Source organism: Prionailurus viverrinus, chromosome E2 (assembly GCF_022837055.1).
Source record: "Prionailurus viverrinus isolate Anna chromosome E2, UM_Priviv_1.0, whole genome shotgun sequence".
In the NCBI taxonomy this organism is placed as follows: domain Eukaryota; kingdom Metazoa; phylum Chordata; class Mammalia; order Carnivora; family Felidae; genus Prionailurus; species Prionailurus viverrinus.
In genome coordinates, this window is record NC_062575.1 from 50,943,395 (window position 1) to 50,961,469 (window position 18,075).

Consider the following 18,075-nt stretch of genomic DNA (forward strand, 5'->3'; position numbering starts at 1 on the left):
AGTTGCTTGTTTAAACCTTACAAACCCTCCTGTGAGGGGAGTACTGTTATGTCCATTTTTCAGATGAGGAAACTGAGGCCCCAATATGAGCCCAGGCCTTGTCTGGCTCCAAAGTCCAGAGGGTTTGGGAAGGGATTGGGGGGGGGGGGGGGGAACGTTGCTTAAGAATTTGGCATCTGTGCCAATTTCAGGTTGGAATCTCAGCTCTGGCACACAGCAACCTCAACCTTTAAAAAATGAAATAAATCAGGGGCGCCTGGATGGCTCAGTTAAACGTCCAACCCCAGCTCAGGTTGTGATCTTGTGGTTTGTGGGTTTGAGCCCTGCATCAGGCTCTGCGCTGAAAGCTCAGAGCCTGGAGCCTGTTTCATATTCTGTGTCTCCCTCTCTCTCTCTCTGTCCCTCCCACACTGGTGCTCCATCTCTCCCCTTCTCTCAAAAATAAATAAACATTAAAAATTTTAAAAATAAATAAACATTTAAAAAAATTTTTTTAAATGAAATGAGTCAGTCAGAGACAGACAAACATCAACTTCACTTAGGTGGAATTTAAGAATCAGGACACAGGGAGGACAGACGTACCAAAAAAAAGACTCTTACAGAGAAGGAACTGGCAGCTGCCAGAGGGGAGGTAGGGAGGTGGGGGGACGGGGGGGGGGGGGGGGGGTGGAGGTGGAGGGGGTAGGTAAAGGGGATTAAAAAGTAAGCTTGTTATGATGATGAGCGCGGAGAAGTGTAGAGAATTGTTGAATCACTATACTGGACTCCCGAAATTAACACCACGCCGTGTGTTAATTACATTGGCTTGAAAGAGAACAAAGCAACCGCTGAATCTCTGCCCGCAGCCCGGGGAGATGCCACTCCTCTCACCCGCACCCAGTCCTCCGGCAGTCCCCGCGCGCAGGCGCAGAGGAGCACCGACGCGCAGGGCAGCCCAGCCCCTCCCAGCCGGGGCTGCACACCCGTGCGGAACTTCCACTCCACAGCCAGGCTCCGCGCGAGCGCCGGTGCAGTCCCGGGGATTCCTGGGTAGCAGTTCCAAGCCCGGGCGGTGGCCCAGCTAACCCGGGAGGAGGCTCGGCCCCAGCGGCGACCCGGAGGAACCCAGGATGGTGTGGCCGCCGCTGCTGCTGTCGCTGCTGTGCCTGCTCTGGGCGCCCACGAGAGCAGGTGAGTAACCGCGTTCGACCTGGCGGCCACTGCTTATTCCCCCACCCTCCCCCCTCCCCCTCCGCACCAGCGGGGTGCTCGGCCTCCCGGGTCCCCCGCCGCCCCGACTCTGGAGGAACTTGGGTCCCCGGGAAGGGCTCAGGCCAAACTTCGATACACCGATACACCACCGTAGGGCCATCAGTCAATGGGAGAATCTCAGCGGAGGATGACTCCTCCATGTCCAGCCATTCACCGTGGCCGGATGTGCTTCCCTGACTCCTGCGGCCCGCCGATCGATCGGGACAGAGAATCTTGATGGGGAACAGGAAGGCGGTGGCACATAACTCCCCCGAATCGCTTCTGACCCCTATTGTATGGCTCTAAGGGCATTAGTATTTTCATCCCCGCTGGACAGAGAGGACAAGTGGATTCCTGAGGGTCAAGTCACTTGCCTAGGCTAGCCAGCAAGTGGCAGAGCCGGGGGCTGGCCTACCCTGCGGCCGGCCCTTCCAGGCTCGTGTCCAGTATGAAAGCATGCATGCATTCATTCCCCACACGCGTTTATGGAGCGCTTACTGTGTGTCAGGCAGTGTTCCAAGCCCTGGGGATACAGCCTTGAAGTCAGACGGCCCTGAGCTCAGGAGCGTTTCCTAAGCTCTCTGTTTCCATAAAACGTGTTGAGGGTGGGGAGGGATTCTTACCTATCTCGTAAGACTGTGTCTTGGGAGGTTGCTGACCAGTGTTGCACTTGGTAAGAACAATAAGCATAATTCGTGTGAACAATATTAATACCGAATACAGACTTGGGAAGTGTGGGAATTGTTGAATCACGATACTGGGGAAGCCACAGTCCCTCATCTCGGCATTTCCCAAAAGGTGATTCCCAGAACACAGGGCACTTCTCCCGAGGCTTGAGGAGTTCATGTAGAGCTACCAACCTACACCGCTTAAGGAGATCCCCAATATGGGTCCTACTGTGACCTCCAGTTACAGATGAGGAGACTGAGGCACAGAGAGAGGAAGTAACTTGCCCCAGGCACCAGCAAGAAGCAGCAGACCCATGGGGCGCCTGAGTGGCTCAGTCAGTTAAGCGTCCAACTTCGGCTCAGGTCATGATCTCACGGCCCGTGAGTTCGAGCCCCACCTCAGGCTCTGTGCTGACAGCTCGGAGCCTGGAGCCTGCTTCCGATTCTGTCTCCCTCTCTCTCTGACCCTCCCCCACTCGTACTCTCCATCTCTCTCTCACACACACAAATAAACATTTAAAAAATTAAAAAAAAAAAAAAACCAAGTAACAGACCCAATGAGTGAACCAAAATTGGACAGGCCCCCCCTCCACCAGGGCAGCAGGAGAGACTGGTGCCTGGGAGCCTAGACGCAGGGTAGACCAGCCCCGGGGCTAGGCCAGTGGCTTGACCCTCAGGAATGCCCTTGCCCTCTCTGTCCAGTGGGGATGAAAATACTAATCATGCACATCTCGTGGGGCATTAGGACGGGGTTGCAGGAGGCCACCTGTAAGGAAGCGGCTCAATGCCTGGCACAGAGTAGGCAGGTCCTGGCACAGAGTAGGCACCTGCGTGTGGTTAGTACACTCCACTCAGTGTGGAGGAGACCTGCCCTCTGGTGGAGGAAAGCACCAGAGCGGGAGACTCACTTGCTCATTGGACCCCACATTCGCGCCCTGTGTTCCAGCTGTGCCCTCCTCCACGCTCCCAGCTCCCAGCGCCTCTGCGTGCTACCTCCCAGCTTCCTCTTCCTCACAACACAGTACTGTTCACCTTGATAGAGTCATTGGCAGGTGCTGATCCCTTTACATAGATTTCATCACCTCATCTGCCCGGCAACCCTACGCTGCTATAATCACACCCGTTTCACAGATGAGAAAACTGAGGCTCAGAGCAGTGAAACCACCCACACGTAGACCCACAGCTAATGAGTAGCAGTGCTGGGGTTCAAAGAACTTAACTCTTTCCCACCTTCTCCATTATCTGTATTAATAATAAGAGTGCATAGGAAAAAAAAAGAATGTGTAGGATTTTATTTATTAAAATCAGTAAGAAACCAATTTGACAGTAAATTTCATATTAAAAAATAATAAAACAAAATAAGAGTCAGTACCTATATTGAGGGCCTACTGTGTGATGGGGCCCCAGGCCCAAAGATTTTTAGTTTAGTTTTTTTTTTTTAAGTATTTATTTTTGAGAGAGCAGAGAGAGAGAGAGCTCGGGGGGCGGGGTGGAACGCAGAGAGACAGAAGGACAGAGGATCTGAAGCAGGGACCCCACACTGACAGCAGCAAGCTGGATGCAGGGCTTGAAGCCGTGAACGCACGAGATCATGACCTGAGCCAAAGTCTCACGCTCAACCGTCAACCCCAACCGACTGAGCCTCCCAGGCGCCCCTAGGCTGAAAGACTTTAATACAGAGCCTTGTGGGTTAGAGGTCAGACCCCAGGGTTCAAAGCGCACTTCAGCCATTTACCCTCTCCGTGACCTGGAGCAAACGACTCTGCCTTGGTTTCCCCATCTATAAAGTGGGGCTGACAGCCGTGCTGGCCTCAAGGAGCTGTTTAGGGACTCAATGCTGAGAGATACATGAAGCACTCGGAACAGCGCCTGGTGTGTGTAAGCAATCAGTGAGTGTTAACTGTTATTAGCCCCACGCTACAAATTAGGAAAAAGAATCAGAGGGTTTAAGTAACCTGCCTGAAGCCTCACAGCACAGACTGGAAGGGATCCAAAATCCTTGGATTATAATCGCCAGCCTTCTTGTGCCAGGATCCCCTACAAACCTTCTCCCGATCGGGGGTCCATGCCCAATAAAAGTAATAATAATACCGTATTTCATGGATTCTAAGACTCAAGAGTTTCTGCCCCTTTTCCCACCCTTCAGTGACTCATGCTGTGACAGTGTCACCGCAGGACTGACGACACAGAGCTGACAGAAACCTTCTGGAACTAGTTATCGGTGATAGTTAATGCACGGCCTCGTGCCCTTTGAAATGGTTTCAATGGCAGATTTCAGTTTTTAACTACAATTAAACACATCGATGATGCTGAGATCGGGGAAATACGGTAATAACAGCCCAGGGAAGTGGCCCGGACGGGTTGGAGACCCAGAGCGAGCGGCCTCCCGGATGCCCCTCGCATGGAGCGTACAGACCACAGGCGCCGGGTCTGACCCCCCCCCCCCTCCCCGCCTTTCCCCGCAGGGACCGGGACGGTCGATGTGCAGGCGCCCGCGCAGGTGCGCGGCTTCCTGGGCGACACGGTGGAGCTGCGGTGCAAACTGCCGCCCCTGGAGCACAAAGTGCAGGTGACGCAGGCCACGTGGACGCGGCGGACGGCGGCGGGGGACGACCTCAACGTGGCGGTCTTCCACCCCACACAGGGCTCCAGCTTCCCCGAGCCCGGGCGGCTGGAGTTTGTGGCCGCCAGGCCGGGCGAGGAGCTGCGGGACGCGTCGCTGGCCCTGCGAGGGTTGCGCGCCGAGGACGAGGCCAATTACACCTGCCGGTTCGCCATGTTCCCCGACGGCAGCAAGAGCGCGCGCACCTGGCTCCGCGTGCTGGGTGAGCCGAGGAGCCGGGAGGGGATGATGGGGGGCTACCTGATCTCAAAGGAATACAAACGAGTGATTTTTTTTTTAAGTTTATTTATTTTGAAAGAGAGAGAGCACACGAGTGGGGGAGAGGCAGAGAGAGAGAGGGAGAGTGAGGATCTCAAGAAGGCTCCACGCTGTCAGCACAGAGCCCGATGCCGGGCTCAAACCCACCAACCGTGAGACCATGAGCAGAGCAGAAACCAAGAGTTGGACACCTAACCGACTGAGCCAACCAGACGCCCCTGTTTACTTTTGAGAGAGAGAGAGACACAGAGCGTGAGCAGGGGAGGGACAGAGAGAGGGGAAGACACAGAATCCGAAGCAGGTCCCAGGCTCTGAGCTGTCGAGCCTGATGCGGGGCTCGAACTCACCAACAGTGAATGGAAGTCAGATGCTTAACTGACCGAGCCACCCAGGCGCCCACCAAAAAAGTGATCTTAATGCTATGGTCATAGGCTTGGCATCAGAATATTTTCATTATCAAATTCTGAATTGAGCCCTCCGGTTCCTCCTGGATGGGGTATGCCCCTGATAGCAATCCCAAAGCCAAGTATTCCAAGAGGAAGGATGGTCTGTCCCTGCGCCCCAGACCGGCCGTGACTGCTTTCAAATGGACCGCAGACACCAAAGCCACTGTCGTGGGAAAACCTGAGAAAATGTCCTTTTTGGAAGCCTCTGGGAGGTGCTGGCCGTGAACCCGAGGAGGCCGTCCTGATAGGAGATGATCGCAGGGACCATGTTGGTAGGGCTCACAATACCGAGCAACAGATCAAGAAAAAATTAATCCACCTCCTAACTTCAGTATCCTTCAGGCCGTGGACCCCATTCTGCAGCATGTACTGTGTGTGATTCTTTATGTGAATCAGAAACAACCGGAAGCCCGGTCTTTTGTGCCTGCAATGGGTCCCTCCGGAACTCCCTGCCGGCAGAGATAGAAACTAGTTTTAATTTAAAGTAATATTCCCGTTAATAATTTACTCGTTGCAGATACCTAGCAGACCGGGTAACGGTTGTTTTGGAAATTTTATGTATTTTACATAAAATTCTCAGTATTTTACCAAAAAAAAAAAAAAAAAAAAAACCCAACCAGTGAGTCAAATTCAAGAGAAATCTCCAGTCCATAATAACATTACGGCAACAGGCAATAATGAGGAAGGAACCAAGTGAAACCCCAGGTTTGGGAATCACCAGAATGACGATAAAGAGATGGTCAAGGGGCGTCTGAGTGGCTCAGTCGGTTAAGAGTCCGGCTTCGGCTCAGGTCATGATCTCACGGTTCGTGGGTTCAAGCCCCGCATCGGGCTCTGTGCTGATGGCTCGGAGCCTGGAGCCTGCTTCGGATTCTGTGCCTCCCTCTCTCTCTCTCTGACCCTCCCCTGTTCATGCTCTGTCTCTCTCTGTCTCAAAAAAAATAAATAAACGTTAAAAAAAATTTTTTTAATAAATAAATAAATGTCTAAAAAATTATAAATAAATAAATAAAGGAGAGAGAGAGAGAGATGGTCAAGATGGGTTTGGAGTCAGAACTGTGTGAAAGTCTAGCTCTGTCCATTACAACTGTATAACCTTGAGCCCATCACTTCCCTTCTCGACCTCCAGGACGCTACCAGCCCTCCTCTCCTCCATGAAACCCTCCTTCACTGCTACCCCAGACTGGGGCACTCCTTCTGGGCTCCCCCATCCCAGCCTGGCCCACTCTGGGTTGCCACTACGTGGGGAATTCTGTCTTCCCCCTGGACTGTATAGCCCATGAAGGCAGGGCTGGGGCTGTCCCAGTCATGCCTGGGTCCCCAACACTGCCCGTCATATGGCCAGGCAAGGTATTCACGTCCCAATTATATTATTTATCAAGCAGTCATTATGTGCCCACTACCATTTTAGGAGCCTTCCCTGCATAATCTCATTGCCTGTGAGCCTATCATTATCTCCCGTTGACAGGCAAGGAAACTGAGGCACAGACGTGCCCAAAGCCACCCAGTGGCTCGGGGACAGAGTTGGGATTTGAACCTGGCCCTCAGCTAGCTTCCCCCGTCTGCTGCTGAGATGTCTGTTGAACGACCGCGGGCGAGGACTGACTGGTCCCTTTTGCTTCCCTCCACAGCCCAGCCGGAGAACACGGCTGAGACGGAGGAGGTCCCGCCCGGCCCGCTCAGCCTGGAGCCTGTGCCCGTGGCCCGCTGCGTCTCCCGTGGGGGCCGGCCGCCCGCCCGGATCTCCTGGTCATACCCAGACGGGAAGGCCAATGACAGCCTGGTGCCAGGACACCTGCCTGGCACGTTCGACGTCATCAGCCTCTTAACCTTGACACCCTCCAGCCAGGCAGATGGCCAGAACGTCACCTGCAAAGTGGAACATGAGAGCTTCAAGGAGGCCGTCCTGCTGTCTGTGACTCTCGCCGTGCCTTGTGAGTGTACCCAAATGTGAGCAAAGGCAGGGACCGCCACATGAAGGCCTCTGTCTCTCCCTGCTCCCTTGAGCACAGTCTACACACGCCGCCTCCACCCGCTTCCCGAGCCGACTGTCTACACTGACCTTGCCTATTGCTACAGGGTTTCCCACGTTGTCTACGCCAACCCCCTTGTCCGCTTTCTACCCTGTTTCGCCATCATCTCTGCCGGACATGCGGGCTGCGGACCCGACTGCCCCCATTGTCTACACCTGTCACTTGGCCGCCAGCTCTGGGAAGCTGTCACTGTTTCCCAGGTTGTCTAGCCTGGCTCCTGTGACGTCTGTCTGCATTGACATTTTGACCTTACATTTTCTATGCTGGTTTTCCTGGGTACTCTCTCACACTGGCCCCCGATGGTGTCTACACTGGCTCATCTAAGGGGCTGTGTCCTCCCTTCACTGTCTATACTGAATACTCCCTCCAAGAAGTTGCCACACTGATTCCCTCGGGCACTGTCTACACGGGGCACCCTCAACATGGCCAGTGGGTCCGAGGGAGGAGGGGATCGACACGGGCTCCGCCCCACACAAAAAAACACTGTCTCAGGGCGCCTGGGTGGCGCAGTCGGTTAAGCGTCCGACTTCAGCCAGGTCACGATCTCGCGGTCCGGGAGTTCGAGCCCCGCGTCAGGCTCTGGGCTGACGGCTCGGAGCCTGGAGCCTGTTTCCGATTCTGTGTCTCCCTCTCTCTCTGCCCCTCGCCCGTTCATGCTCTGTCTCTCTCTGTCCCAAAAATAAATAACCGTTGAAAAAAAAATTTTTTTTTAAAAAAACAAAAAAACACTGTCTCGCTGGCCTTCCCCCTGGGGACTTTGAAACGTCTTCCTGGTCCATCACATTTAGGATGGAAAAACAGCAGCTGAAGCAGGGTCATCCAGGATTCTTTCCAGCAGGACTTGTCAGAGCCTTGAATATGCTCCTGTGTGTTATGAGTGTCCAAGAGGCCTTTTCTCACAGGACACCCGAGGCACACAAGGACCCGGCTTGTCCAGGAAAACGAGTAGAGAGCAGCAGGTCCCGAAAAGCCTTCTTAGCACCCGCTGGCTCCCATATGCTGCCGAGGACTTCTGGCCTTTTATTCCGAGGGAATCCATTGCCCCAGATTCCTGACAGGCCTCTCTATCTTGAGCTGTGCCTAAACCCACTGAGGCCTTTCCTCATTATGGCACGATCCCACATGTCCCTAGGCTGCTCTGAAGAGTCCCCGTCTCTGAGCCCGTGTGTCTGTTTCCCTCAGACCCCCCTGAGGTCTCCATTTCCGGCTATGATGACAACTGGTACCTCGGCCGCAGCGAGGCCACCCTGAACTGTGATGTCCGCAGCAAACCAGAGCCCACAGGCTACGACTGGAGCACGTGAGTCCTGGGTGGGTCTGGGCCCGTGGGTCTGAGGGAGGAGGGGGCTGGGGGCTGGACCCGTGGGTCTGAGGGAGGAGGGGGCTGGGGGCTGGGCCCGTGGGTCTGAGGGAGGAAGGGGCTGGGGTCTGGGCCCCTGGGTCTGAGGGAGGAGGGGGCTGGGGTCTGGACCCCTGGGTCTGAGGGAGGAGGGGGCTGGGGGCTGGGCCCATGGGTCTGAGGGAGGAGGGGGCTGGGGTCTGGACTCCTATGTCTGAGGGAGGAGGGGGCTGGGGGCTGGACTCCTGGGTCTGAGGGAGGAGGGGCTGGGGGTCTGGACTCCTGGGTCTGAGGGAGGAGGGGGCTGGGGGCCAGGACTCCTGGGTCTGAGGGAGGAGGGGGCTGGGGGCCAGGACTCCTGGGTCTGAGGGAGGAGGGGCGGGGGGCAGGACTCCTGGGTCTGAGGGAGGAGGGGCTGGGGGCAGGACTCCTGGGTCTGAGGGAGGAGGGGGCTGGGGCAGGACTCCTGGGCCTGAGGGAGGAGGGGGCTGGGGGCTGGATTCCTGGGTCTGAGGGAGGAGGGGCTGGGGGCAGGACTCCTGGGTCTGAGGGAGGAGGGGGCTGGGGTCTGGACCCCTGGGTCTGAGGGAGGAGGGGGCTGGGGGCTGGGCCCATGGGTCTGAGGGAGGAGGGGGCTGGGGTCTGGATTCCTATGTCTGAGGGAGGAGGGGGCTGGGGGCTGGACTCCTGGGTCTGAGGGAGGAGGGGCTGGGGGCAGGACTCCTGGGTCTGAGGGAGGAGGGGCTGGGGGCAGGACTCCTGGGTCTGAGGGAGGAGGGGCTGGGGGCAGGACTCCTGGGTCTGAGGGAGGAGGGGCTGGGGGCAGGACTCCTGGGTCTGAGGGAGGAGGGGGCTGGGGGCAGGACTCCTGGGCCTGAGGGAGGAGGGGGCTGGGGGCTGGGTTCCTGGGTCTGAGGGTGGAGGGGCTGGGGTCTGAACCCGTGGGTCTGAGGGAGGAGGGGGCTGGGGGCTGGACCCGTGGGTCTGAGGGAGGAGGGGGCTGGGGGCAGGACTCCTGGGTCTGAGGGAGGAGGGAAGCGCAAGAAAGTAAAAAAAGAAAAGTTGACTTTAGGCCCCAGTAAAATTTTCTGTCTGGTGTGCACAGCGTATGAGGGAGTTTAGTTCAGGTTCACCGTTACACCTGCTCTTTTCTGTTGTCTGCTGTGTACCGGTGGTCATGGACCCCGTGTGACACCCCACTCTGGGCCTAGGAAGCGCTATTACCAGGGTTAAAGATAAGCAGGGCCCGGGGCACCTCAGTCTGTGAAGCCTGCGACTTCCACTCAGGTCACGATCTCACGGGGCGTGAGTTCGAGCCCCACGTCAGGGTCGGTGCTGACAGCTCAGAGCCTGGAGCCTGCTTCGGACTCTGTGTCCCCCTCTCTCTCTGCCCCTCCCCCGCTCGCACTCTGTCTCTCAAAAATAATAAACATTTTTTTAAAAATTAAAGAAAAAAGTTAAGTTGGGCCCCAATAGGTGCAGTCCTTTGCGGGGGGACCCACAGCCACAAGGGGACAGAAGTACCTCCAAACCGACCCTCTTAACCTCTGGGCTGTGCCACCTCCCCACCCCCACCCTGTCATGGGTCACCTCATATAATCTGCTCAAGTCAGTTCTGACGGAGCAGGTGCTGTCCCCATTACAGAGCAATCAGATTTCTTCAAGTTCATGCCAAGGTCAGGGTTAAGAGTGAGGAAAGAAAAAGGCAGAGGGACCGATTGCCTTTCATAATTTGTGTTGGGCTTTCGTGCTTGTTACAAAATGACTTACGACCACTATGGAAACTTGAGACGATCCAGTTATGAGCAAGAAGAAAATAGCACCCGTAGTCAAGTGGACACAGCCACCTCCAGAAATATCCACCGTTACCCTTTGTTATACATCCTTCCCGCTTCTAACACTTCCAACCCACCTTTCTACACTTCTAAACAAAAATTGTGCTATGGGTACAGTTTTGAAACTTTCCCCTTATTGCATGAACGCCTTTCTGGGTCCCAGCCCATAGATCCACATCCCCATTCCCCCCAGCGTTTCCTTAGGGGAAGTTTTAGACGTACACAAAAGATGTTAAGAATCTTCCAGCGAACGCTCAAAAACCCACCGCGTGGATTCTCCCGCTGACATTCTGCTGGACCTGCTCGATCACGTTTTCTGTCCATCGGTCCACCCCTCCCTCCACCCGCCAATCTTTTACCTTTCCTGCATTTCAAAGCATCCACGGGCCCCCTTTGCAGTGCTGCTGGGGTTCCGTCCTAGATGCATGCCATCACTGATTTAACCAGACCTGAACGTGGGCTCACTTCCCGTTTGCACCACGCAGATGCTGCGGTGGGACCGTCCCCGCCTGTCCGTGTCTGTGCAGAGCCACAGTCGAGTCCCTACCGCCAGTCAAAGGAGGCTCGGCCAAGGCTTTTCCAACGGTGTTGGCAGACGCCCTTACTGTCCTGCCTCAAACCACAAGCCGTGGTTCAGGCTCAGGAGGCCCATGGCCGGGTTTCCGTCCCGGCTCTGCAGAATGCCCAAAACTCCATGCTGGCGCCTTCTCCATCCATTAAACCAAAGCTTTTTGACTGTTTACGGTGTGCCAGGCCTAATCCCCTCCCCTCCTGGCACTTCCATTCTAGTGGGAAGGGAAAGGATAAACAGAATAACACTGTAAAGCGCGGTGTGTCCGATGAGGATAAATGCTGTGAAAGAGGGAAGGCAGGGGAGGGAAGCGCTACAGTTGAAACAGGGTGGCCAGCGAAGGTGTCACTGAGGTGACATCGGAGCAGAGGCCTGAAGGAAGGGGACGATGAGCCGTGCTGGCATCCAGGGGATGAGCACTCCCGGCAGAGGGAACAGCATTCCTGGCAGAGGGAACAGCATATGCAAAGCCCCCGAGGTGGCGGCATAACTGGAGCCTTTGAAGATAAGGAGGCCACTGTGGATGCAGAGCCAAGGGGAGAGGAACAGACAGTGGGGTCAGTGGTATTGCAGCCAGCTCATGGGGTCTGTGGCCGGGTAAGCACTTGGGGTTTACGCCGAGTGACGCAGCAGCCACAGGAGGGCTGTGAACAGTGGAGGGTGGTTCTAACGAGACGTCTCCGGCCACTGCAGCGGAGGCGGGGAGCCCTGTGAGAAGGCGGCCACAGCAGCCCAGAGCAGGGGGTCAGCCCCGGCGGGGGTGGCCAGGGAGGGCGGCGGAGTGGTCAGAGTCTGGGGAGGTTTTGAAGGTGGGGCGGTCGGCACCTGCTGATAGGCTGGGTGTGGGCACGAGAGGGAGAGTCGGGGAACTTTCGGGGCTTCTGTCGGCTTCGCTCAGAAACGGGGGCGTGAGCTTCATACAGTCAGGGCTCACACCTCCCGCTTCCTCACCCGTCCGTGTCTCCCCAGGACCAGGGGCCCCCTGCCACCCTCTGCTGAGGCCCAGGGCTCGCACCTCCTGATCCGTACCGTGGACGAGTCAATCAACACAACTTTCATCTGCCACGTCACCAACGCCCTAGGGACTGGCCAGGCAGAAATGACCGTCCTGATCAGAGGTGAGGAGGCCCCCCCCGACCCTGCCCCGAGTGGAGAGAACAGAGGGACGGAAGGAGGAGGTGACAGCAGGATCCCTTCTGAGGGAGAAGTGTGGAAGCGGTCCCCTGGCTAGGGAGTCTTCAGTCACAAGACCGCTCTCTGATTCCTATTCTACCCCTCATCCCCCTCCCGAAAGGACCAGTGGAGTCCTCTTTACCCTGGTAACTCACCATCTGTACCATTGCAACAATCATCATCCAGCCTCCTGGCTATACCACTCTGCAGACCCAGGCTGGGGCGGTGGCGTGAGGCTTGTCCCCAGGGGCTGGGAAGGGCCTTCCCAAGCAAATTAGGCAGGGCTCTGTCAATTGCAGTTCATAGAAGCCCAACCCCGAATAGTCTAAGCAAGAAAAACGGGACTTGATTGAAAAACGCACCTTCAGGTATGGTCGGACCCACACACTCCAGCTGTGTAACCCCAGAACTTTCCTTTACGTCTCTCTTGTCTCTGCTGGCTGAGTGTGCGCTCAGAGAGGCGAGAGGTCCCCCAGCAGCTATAGCCTCGCGTCTCCCCTAGTTCAGTAGCCCCAGGGGAGAGAATACGCCACTTTCGAAGGCTCCAGCCCAAGTCCCAGGGCTGCCAGTCATTGGCACAGCCAGGGTCCCAGCCCCCTCCCCTGCCCCGAGAATCAGTCACAACAGCCATGGAGAACGGAATGCTCTGATCGGCCTGGCCCGGGTCAAAGTCTCGGCCTAAGAACCACAGGGTGGGGTCAAGTCCTGCTGAACGGTATAGACCAAGGGAGGGGCAGTGGTAGCTTCCTAAAGGGTACCGAGTAACGTGGGGGGGGGGGGTGGCGGGGAGACAGGTGAAGACCCCTGAAATCTGGGAACCCAACCCTGGCTCCTGCTTCTCTTCCAGCAGAACCTCACGAGGAAGAGCCACAACCAGCCCTGTCCATCACCATCATCGTGGCGATCGTGGTGACCGTGTTCTTAGTGGCCCTGTTGCTGATTTATTTCTGCTGGTTCAGACGCTCCCGTGAGTCCTCCCTCTTTGGCACGTCCCCTGCCCGTCAGCCACGAACGAACGTCACCACAGCTGCCGGGCTTGGGCGCCTGCTATGACTCGTGCTGAGCCCCGCCCGTGGCCGCCTCCCGCTGAATCCCCAGTGCCTTGGGGTTGCCCCATTTTCCACATGAGGACACCAGGTTCAGGGAATCTGGCGCCTTGGACCACTGATTCCGCGTACAAATGTCTAGGGAACAGGGCAGCCCTGAAGGATGCCTGATGCTCCCTAAAGGGCCCCACGCTGTTTTGTTTGGTTTTTTTAATGTTTATTTCTTTCTGAGAGAGAGAGGGAACGAGGGAGGGGCAGAGAAGGGTACAGAGGATCCAAGGTGGGCTCCATGCGGACAGCAGCGAGCCCGACGCGGGGCTCGAACTCACAAACCGCGAGACGGTGACCTGAGCGGGAGCCGGTTGCTCAACCGACTGAGCCACCTCGGCGCCCCCAAAGGGCCTGATGCTCCTAACTCCCAGGGCTTCACGCAGGCTGTTCCCCCGCCTGGAGCGCCCTCGCCACGGCCCCTTCTGGTGAAGTCCTTCGGCTTCGGGAGAAGAGCCTGCAGAGCGCCTCGTGCTGGGAGCCCCATTTTACAGATGAGGAAATGTCTGCTGAGAGAGCTGAAGTCTTCCAACAGCCACACAGCTGGAAAGTCGGGAGTAGAGGGCAGTTCTCCTAACTACGAAGGTTGTTCGCTCGACCACTAAACAAAACTGCCTCCTCACATCCCAGCTGGAGGCGGCCTGCTCCCCCTCCTCCTCCTCCTCCTCCTCCTCCTCCTCCTCTTCCTCCTCCTCCTCCTACTCTTCCTCCTCCTCCTCCTCCTCCTCCTCCTCCTCCTCCTCCCCCTCCTCCTCCTCCTCCCCCTCCTCCTCCCCCTCCTCCTCCTCCTCCACCCTCCTCCTCCTCCACCCTCCTCCTCCTCCTCCTCCTCTTCCTCCTCCTCCTCCTCCTCCCCCTCCTCCTCCTCCTCCCCCTCCTCCTCCTCCCCCTCTTCCTCCTCCTCCCCCTCCTCCTCCCCCTCCTCCTCCTCCCCCTCCTCCTCCTCCTCCCCCTCCTCCTCCCCCTCCTCCTCCTCCCCCTCCTCCCCCTCCTCCTCCTCCCCCTCCTCCCCCTCCTCCACCTCTTCCTCCTCCTCCTCCTCTTCTTCCTCCTCCTCCTCCTCCTCCTCTTCCTCTTCTTCCTCCTCCTCCTCCTCCTCCCCCTCCTTCTCCTCCTCCTTCTCCTCTTCCTCCTCCTTCTCCTCCTCCTCCTTCTCCTCCTCCTCCTTCTCCTCCTCCTCCTCCTCCTCCTCTTCCTCCTCCTCCTCTTCCTCCTCCTCCTCTTCCTCCTCCTCCTCCTCCTCCTCCTCCTCCTTGCCCTTGCCCTTGCTGATCTCCCAGAATGAGCCAAGCACCTGTGCTGGGCTCGCCCACTTTGGGACACCATTGGGTGGGGACTTGTCGATCTCTCCAGTGACCTGTGATGCCCAGGAGGGCAGAGCTAGAACTGTCATTCATGGTCACGGCTGTGTCCCCAGCACCACCTGCCGCTCACTCTACTGCTTTATTAATTGTGTCGGCGTGGGCAAACGACCTGCTCTCTTTGCCTCGGTTTCCTCATCTGTGAAACGGGACTAAGCGTACCTGCTCATATGGGTAACACACTTAGCACAGCGCTTGGCACACGGTAAGCCACACGCTGGGTGTATATAAGCTATGATCATTATTGCGGTCATGCTATTTCTCTGATTAACATAAGCTCCATGAGAGCAGAAACTTTTGTCTCTTTTGTTCACGGCTGTATCTCCAGAGCCTAGAATGCACCTGGCATAAAATAGACATTTCTTTTAATATTTATTTATTTTTCAGAGAGAGAGAGAGAGAGAGAGCGCACTCAAGTGGGGGAGAGGCAGAGAAAGAAAGAGAGAATCTCAAGCAGGCTCCTCACTGCCAACACAGAGCCCAATGCGGGCCTTGAACCCACAAACCGTGAGATTATGACCTGAAGAAAGGAAGGAAGGAAAGAAAAGGAAGGAAGGAAGGAAGGAAAGAAGGAAGGAAAGAGAAAGAAAGAAAGAAAGAAAGAAAGAAAGAAAGAAAGAGAAAGAAAGAAAGAAAGAAAGAGAAAGAAAGAAAATCAAAATCAAGAGTCAGACACTCAGCCAACTGAGCCACCCAAACATCCCCAAAGTAGACATTTCTTATTTTCTGAATAAACCCGTTTGATGGTTGAGGAAACTTGAAGCACAGAGAGGTTCAGTTAATTACCCAAGGTCGCACAGCCCCTAAAGGACAGAGCTAGGATTTGGAACCTTCTATCAGGTTCCAGAACCCATGCTCAATAAATATTCATTTACGGGGTGCCTGGGTGGCTCAGTCGGTTAGGCGTCCGACTTCGGCTCAGGTCATGATCTCCCGGTCCGTGAGTTCGAGCCCCGCGTTGGGCTCTGTGCCGACAGCTCAGAGCCCGGAGCCTGCTTCGGATTCTGTGTCTCCCTCTCTCTCTGCCCCTCCCCTGCTCGCGCTGTGCCTTGCTCACTCTCAAACTAAACATTAAAGAGAAAAAATAGTTTTAATAAAGAAACATTCATTTATACTTAACAACGGAATGCGTAACTGGGGGAGGCACAAACCCCCAGGTTTTACAAATGTATAAACCTCCGTGGGGAGTGGCCGCCGCGTGTCAAAGGCAGAGCTGGGACTGAGAACACAGGGGGCACTGCCACCCACGTGTGTCCTCGTCCCAAGCCTTCCGGCATTGTCGTCCGTTCCTGACGACCTCTCCTCCTCTTTCCCCAGGTCGGACCCCAAACAGCTCCTCTGCCAATGGCGTAAGTGTGGTGGTGGCACCGGGGAGGGTGTGGGGGTTCCGCGTGAACCGCAGCCCCGCCACGCGGGCTTTCCCAAGGAGGGGACGGGTGTCTCCGGGCACCTGCAGCGCTTAACCAAAAGCCAGCATGATGTCAGGAGCCAGGCTTCCTCCAGAAGCCTCAAGCAGCGGTTCCCAGCCTTTCCTGCCGGGCAGACTCCGCATGCACGCTCCCGGGCCCTCACTCCCTGAGCGTCCCCGTCTGGCGGGTCCGCGCTGGGGCTCTGCATTCCCACGGGCGCCCCTTCCCTCCCCACTCATGACGGCACCTTCAGAAGGGCTGCTTTGGTCGCCTGTTGGCCTTTGGGCTAAGACCAAGCGAGGAAACGCTTGGCCTTCAGGGGGAGGGGCGGGGACAGGCCCGCCGCTCTGTGCCAGGTACGGGTTGGGCTTCAGCGGGAGGGTTTTGTCTGGAAGGTCTCGGAGGCTAAAGTTTGACTGTCCGCTTTCCAGTGTATCTCCTACACAGCGGTGGACCTTAATGCCAGCTCTTCCCAGGACCCGCCCGCAGGGAACACCAGGTGACTGCGTGGGGACTGCTGGAGAGAGAGACTGGGGCCACCCTGCCCAGTGGAGGAAGGCTGCCTCCAAAGAGACTAGCCACCTCCCTTGTGCCAGGCTGACCTCAGGAATGACCCCTGTGCCTCACCGTGCCGCAGCAGGTGCACGTTCGGGTGTTCCCCACGACCACTCTCTGGCTCAGGCATTCGCTGGAAGGACTCGCGGAACCCAAGAACGCGGTTACGCTCACGCTTCGGGTTATCACAGTGAGAGCATGAGACTCAGGTCAGCAGCGTGGATGCAGAGCCCCTGGGGGCACCAGGCTGGACCGACCAGGCACCAGGCCCCAGTCGTCCCACACGGGCAGCCCCGATTTCTCCCAGCCGTGACGTGTGATGGCACAACAGAGTGCCTCCATCCTTGCCGGACCTTGGGCTGCCGGAGTTTTGGTTGCAGTATTTATTCCGGGGCTCCGTCGTGGTAGGGACGGCTGACCACCCACGGAGCTGACCGTCCTCTCCAGCACCTCTGTAGCTCAAAGCCCCACTGTGTTACTCTTCTTAATTATTTATTATTATTATTATTATTATTATTATTATTTTTAATTTACATCCAAGTAAGTTAACATAGAGTGTGATAATGATTTCAGGGATAGATTTTAGTGATTCGCCACTTGCACGTAACGCCCGGCACTCGTCCCAACAGGTGTCCTCCTTAATGCCCCTCACCTTGTTAGCCCATCCCCCACCCACCCCTCAACCCCCCCCACCACTCAACTGCCCCCCCCCCCCACCATCAACCCTCAGTTTGTTCTCCGTATTACAGAGTCTCTGACGGTTTGTCTCCCTCCCTGTTTTTAGGTCATTTTTGTTTCCCTTCCCACTATGTTATTTTTCAAAGTTTATTTTGAGAGCCAGTGCAAGCGGGGGAGGGGCAGAGAGAGAAGTGGAGGGAGAGAATCCCACGCAGGCTCAGTGCTGTCGGCGCGGAGCCCAAGGCGGGGCTGGAACTCAAGAACCGTGAGATCGTGCCCTGAGTAGAAGTGGGACGCTTAATGGACCGTGCCACCCAGGCACCCCGTCTTAAGGCCCCACTGTAAATCACAGTTAGCATAGACTGTTTGGTGCAGTCCACAGCCCCAGGCAAACTAAGAGGACTATCGGCCAAGACACTCCAACACCTTAGAGGTTTACCTCCCAGAGTCAGGGGCAAAGGGCCAAACCTTTCCTTGGGCAAGGTTAACCCTTTCCTACATAGTGGGGCCACACAGACTGTTCCAGCTGCCAGAGAATTTTTGTAAGAATTTGACCTCTGGCCTTGAACTTCTAAATCCCTGGATCGGTGGAATCCCTGTGGTGACAAGAAATACCTCCAACCCTCAATCCATAAGAGAACCCGAGGCTGGAACTCAGCTGCTCGGGGCCGTCCGAGGACTGGAAAGATGGTGGACGTGAACTTGGAGGACGTGAGTTCCAGGCACCTTCTGCCAAGACGCAGGTCCCGGGAGATCGTCCGTAGCCAGTGTGCTGGTGTTGATGGGTCCCCCCTGCCCCCGC

At 56.4% G+C, this 18,075-nt stretch overlaps 1 protein-coding gene across 4 annotated transcripts; it reads left to right on the forward strand.

The window, feature by feature from the left end:
• The first annotated feature begins 956 nt into the window (after window positions 1-956).
• On the forward strand, window positions 957-17,108 carry PVR (PVR cell adhesion molecule). Of its 4 annotated transcripts, none has more exons than XM_047837199.1 (9): window positions 957-1,170; window positions 4,364-4,723; window positions 6,857-7,159; window positions 8,441-8,558; window positions 11,973-12,121; window positions 13,024-13,143; window positions 13,657-13,855; window positions 15,949-15,980; window positions 16,472-17,108. In XM_047837199.1, exons 1-7 carry the CDS (start codon window positions 1,110-1,112, stop codon window positions 13,845-13,847), a joined length of 1,302 nt encoding a protein of 433 aa, XP_047693155.1. In that variant the 5' UTR covers window positions 957-1,109; the 3' UTR covers window positions 13,848-13,855; window positions 15,949-15,980; window positions 16,472-17,108. The 4 variants fall into 4 exon arrangements, with proteins under 4 accessions (XP_047693155.1, XP_047693156.1, XP_047693157.1 ...); XM_047837200.1 differs by having other exon boundaries at window positions 13,027-13,143; XM_047837201.1 differs by lacking the exon at window positions 13,657-13,855.
• The last annotated feature ends 967 nt before the right edge of the window (window positions 17,109-18,075 follow it).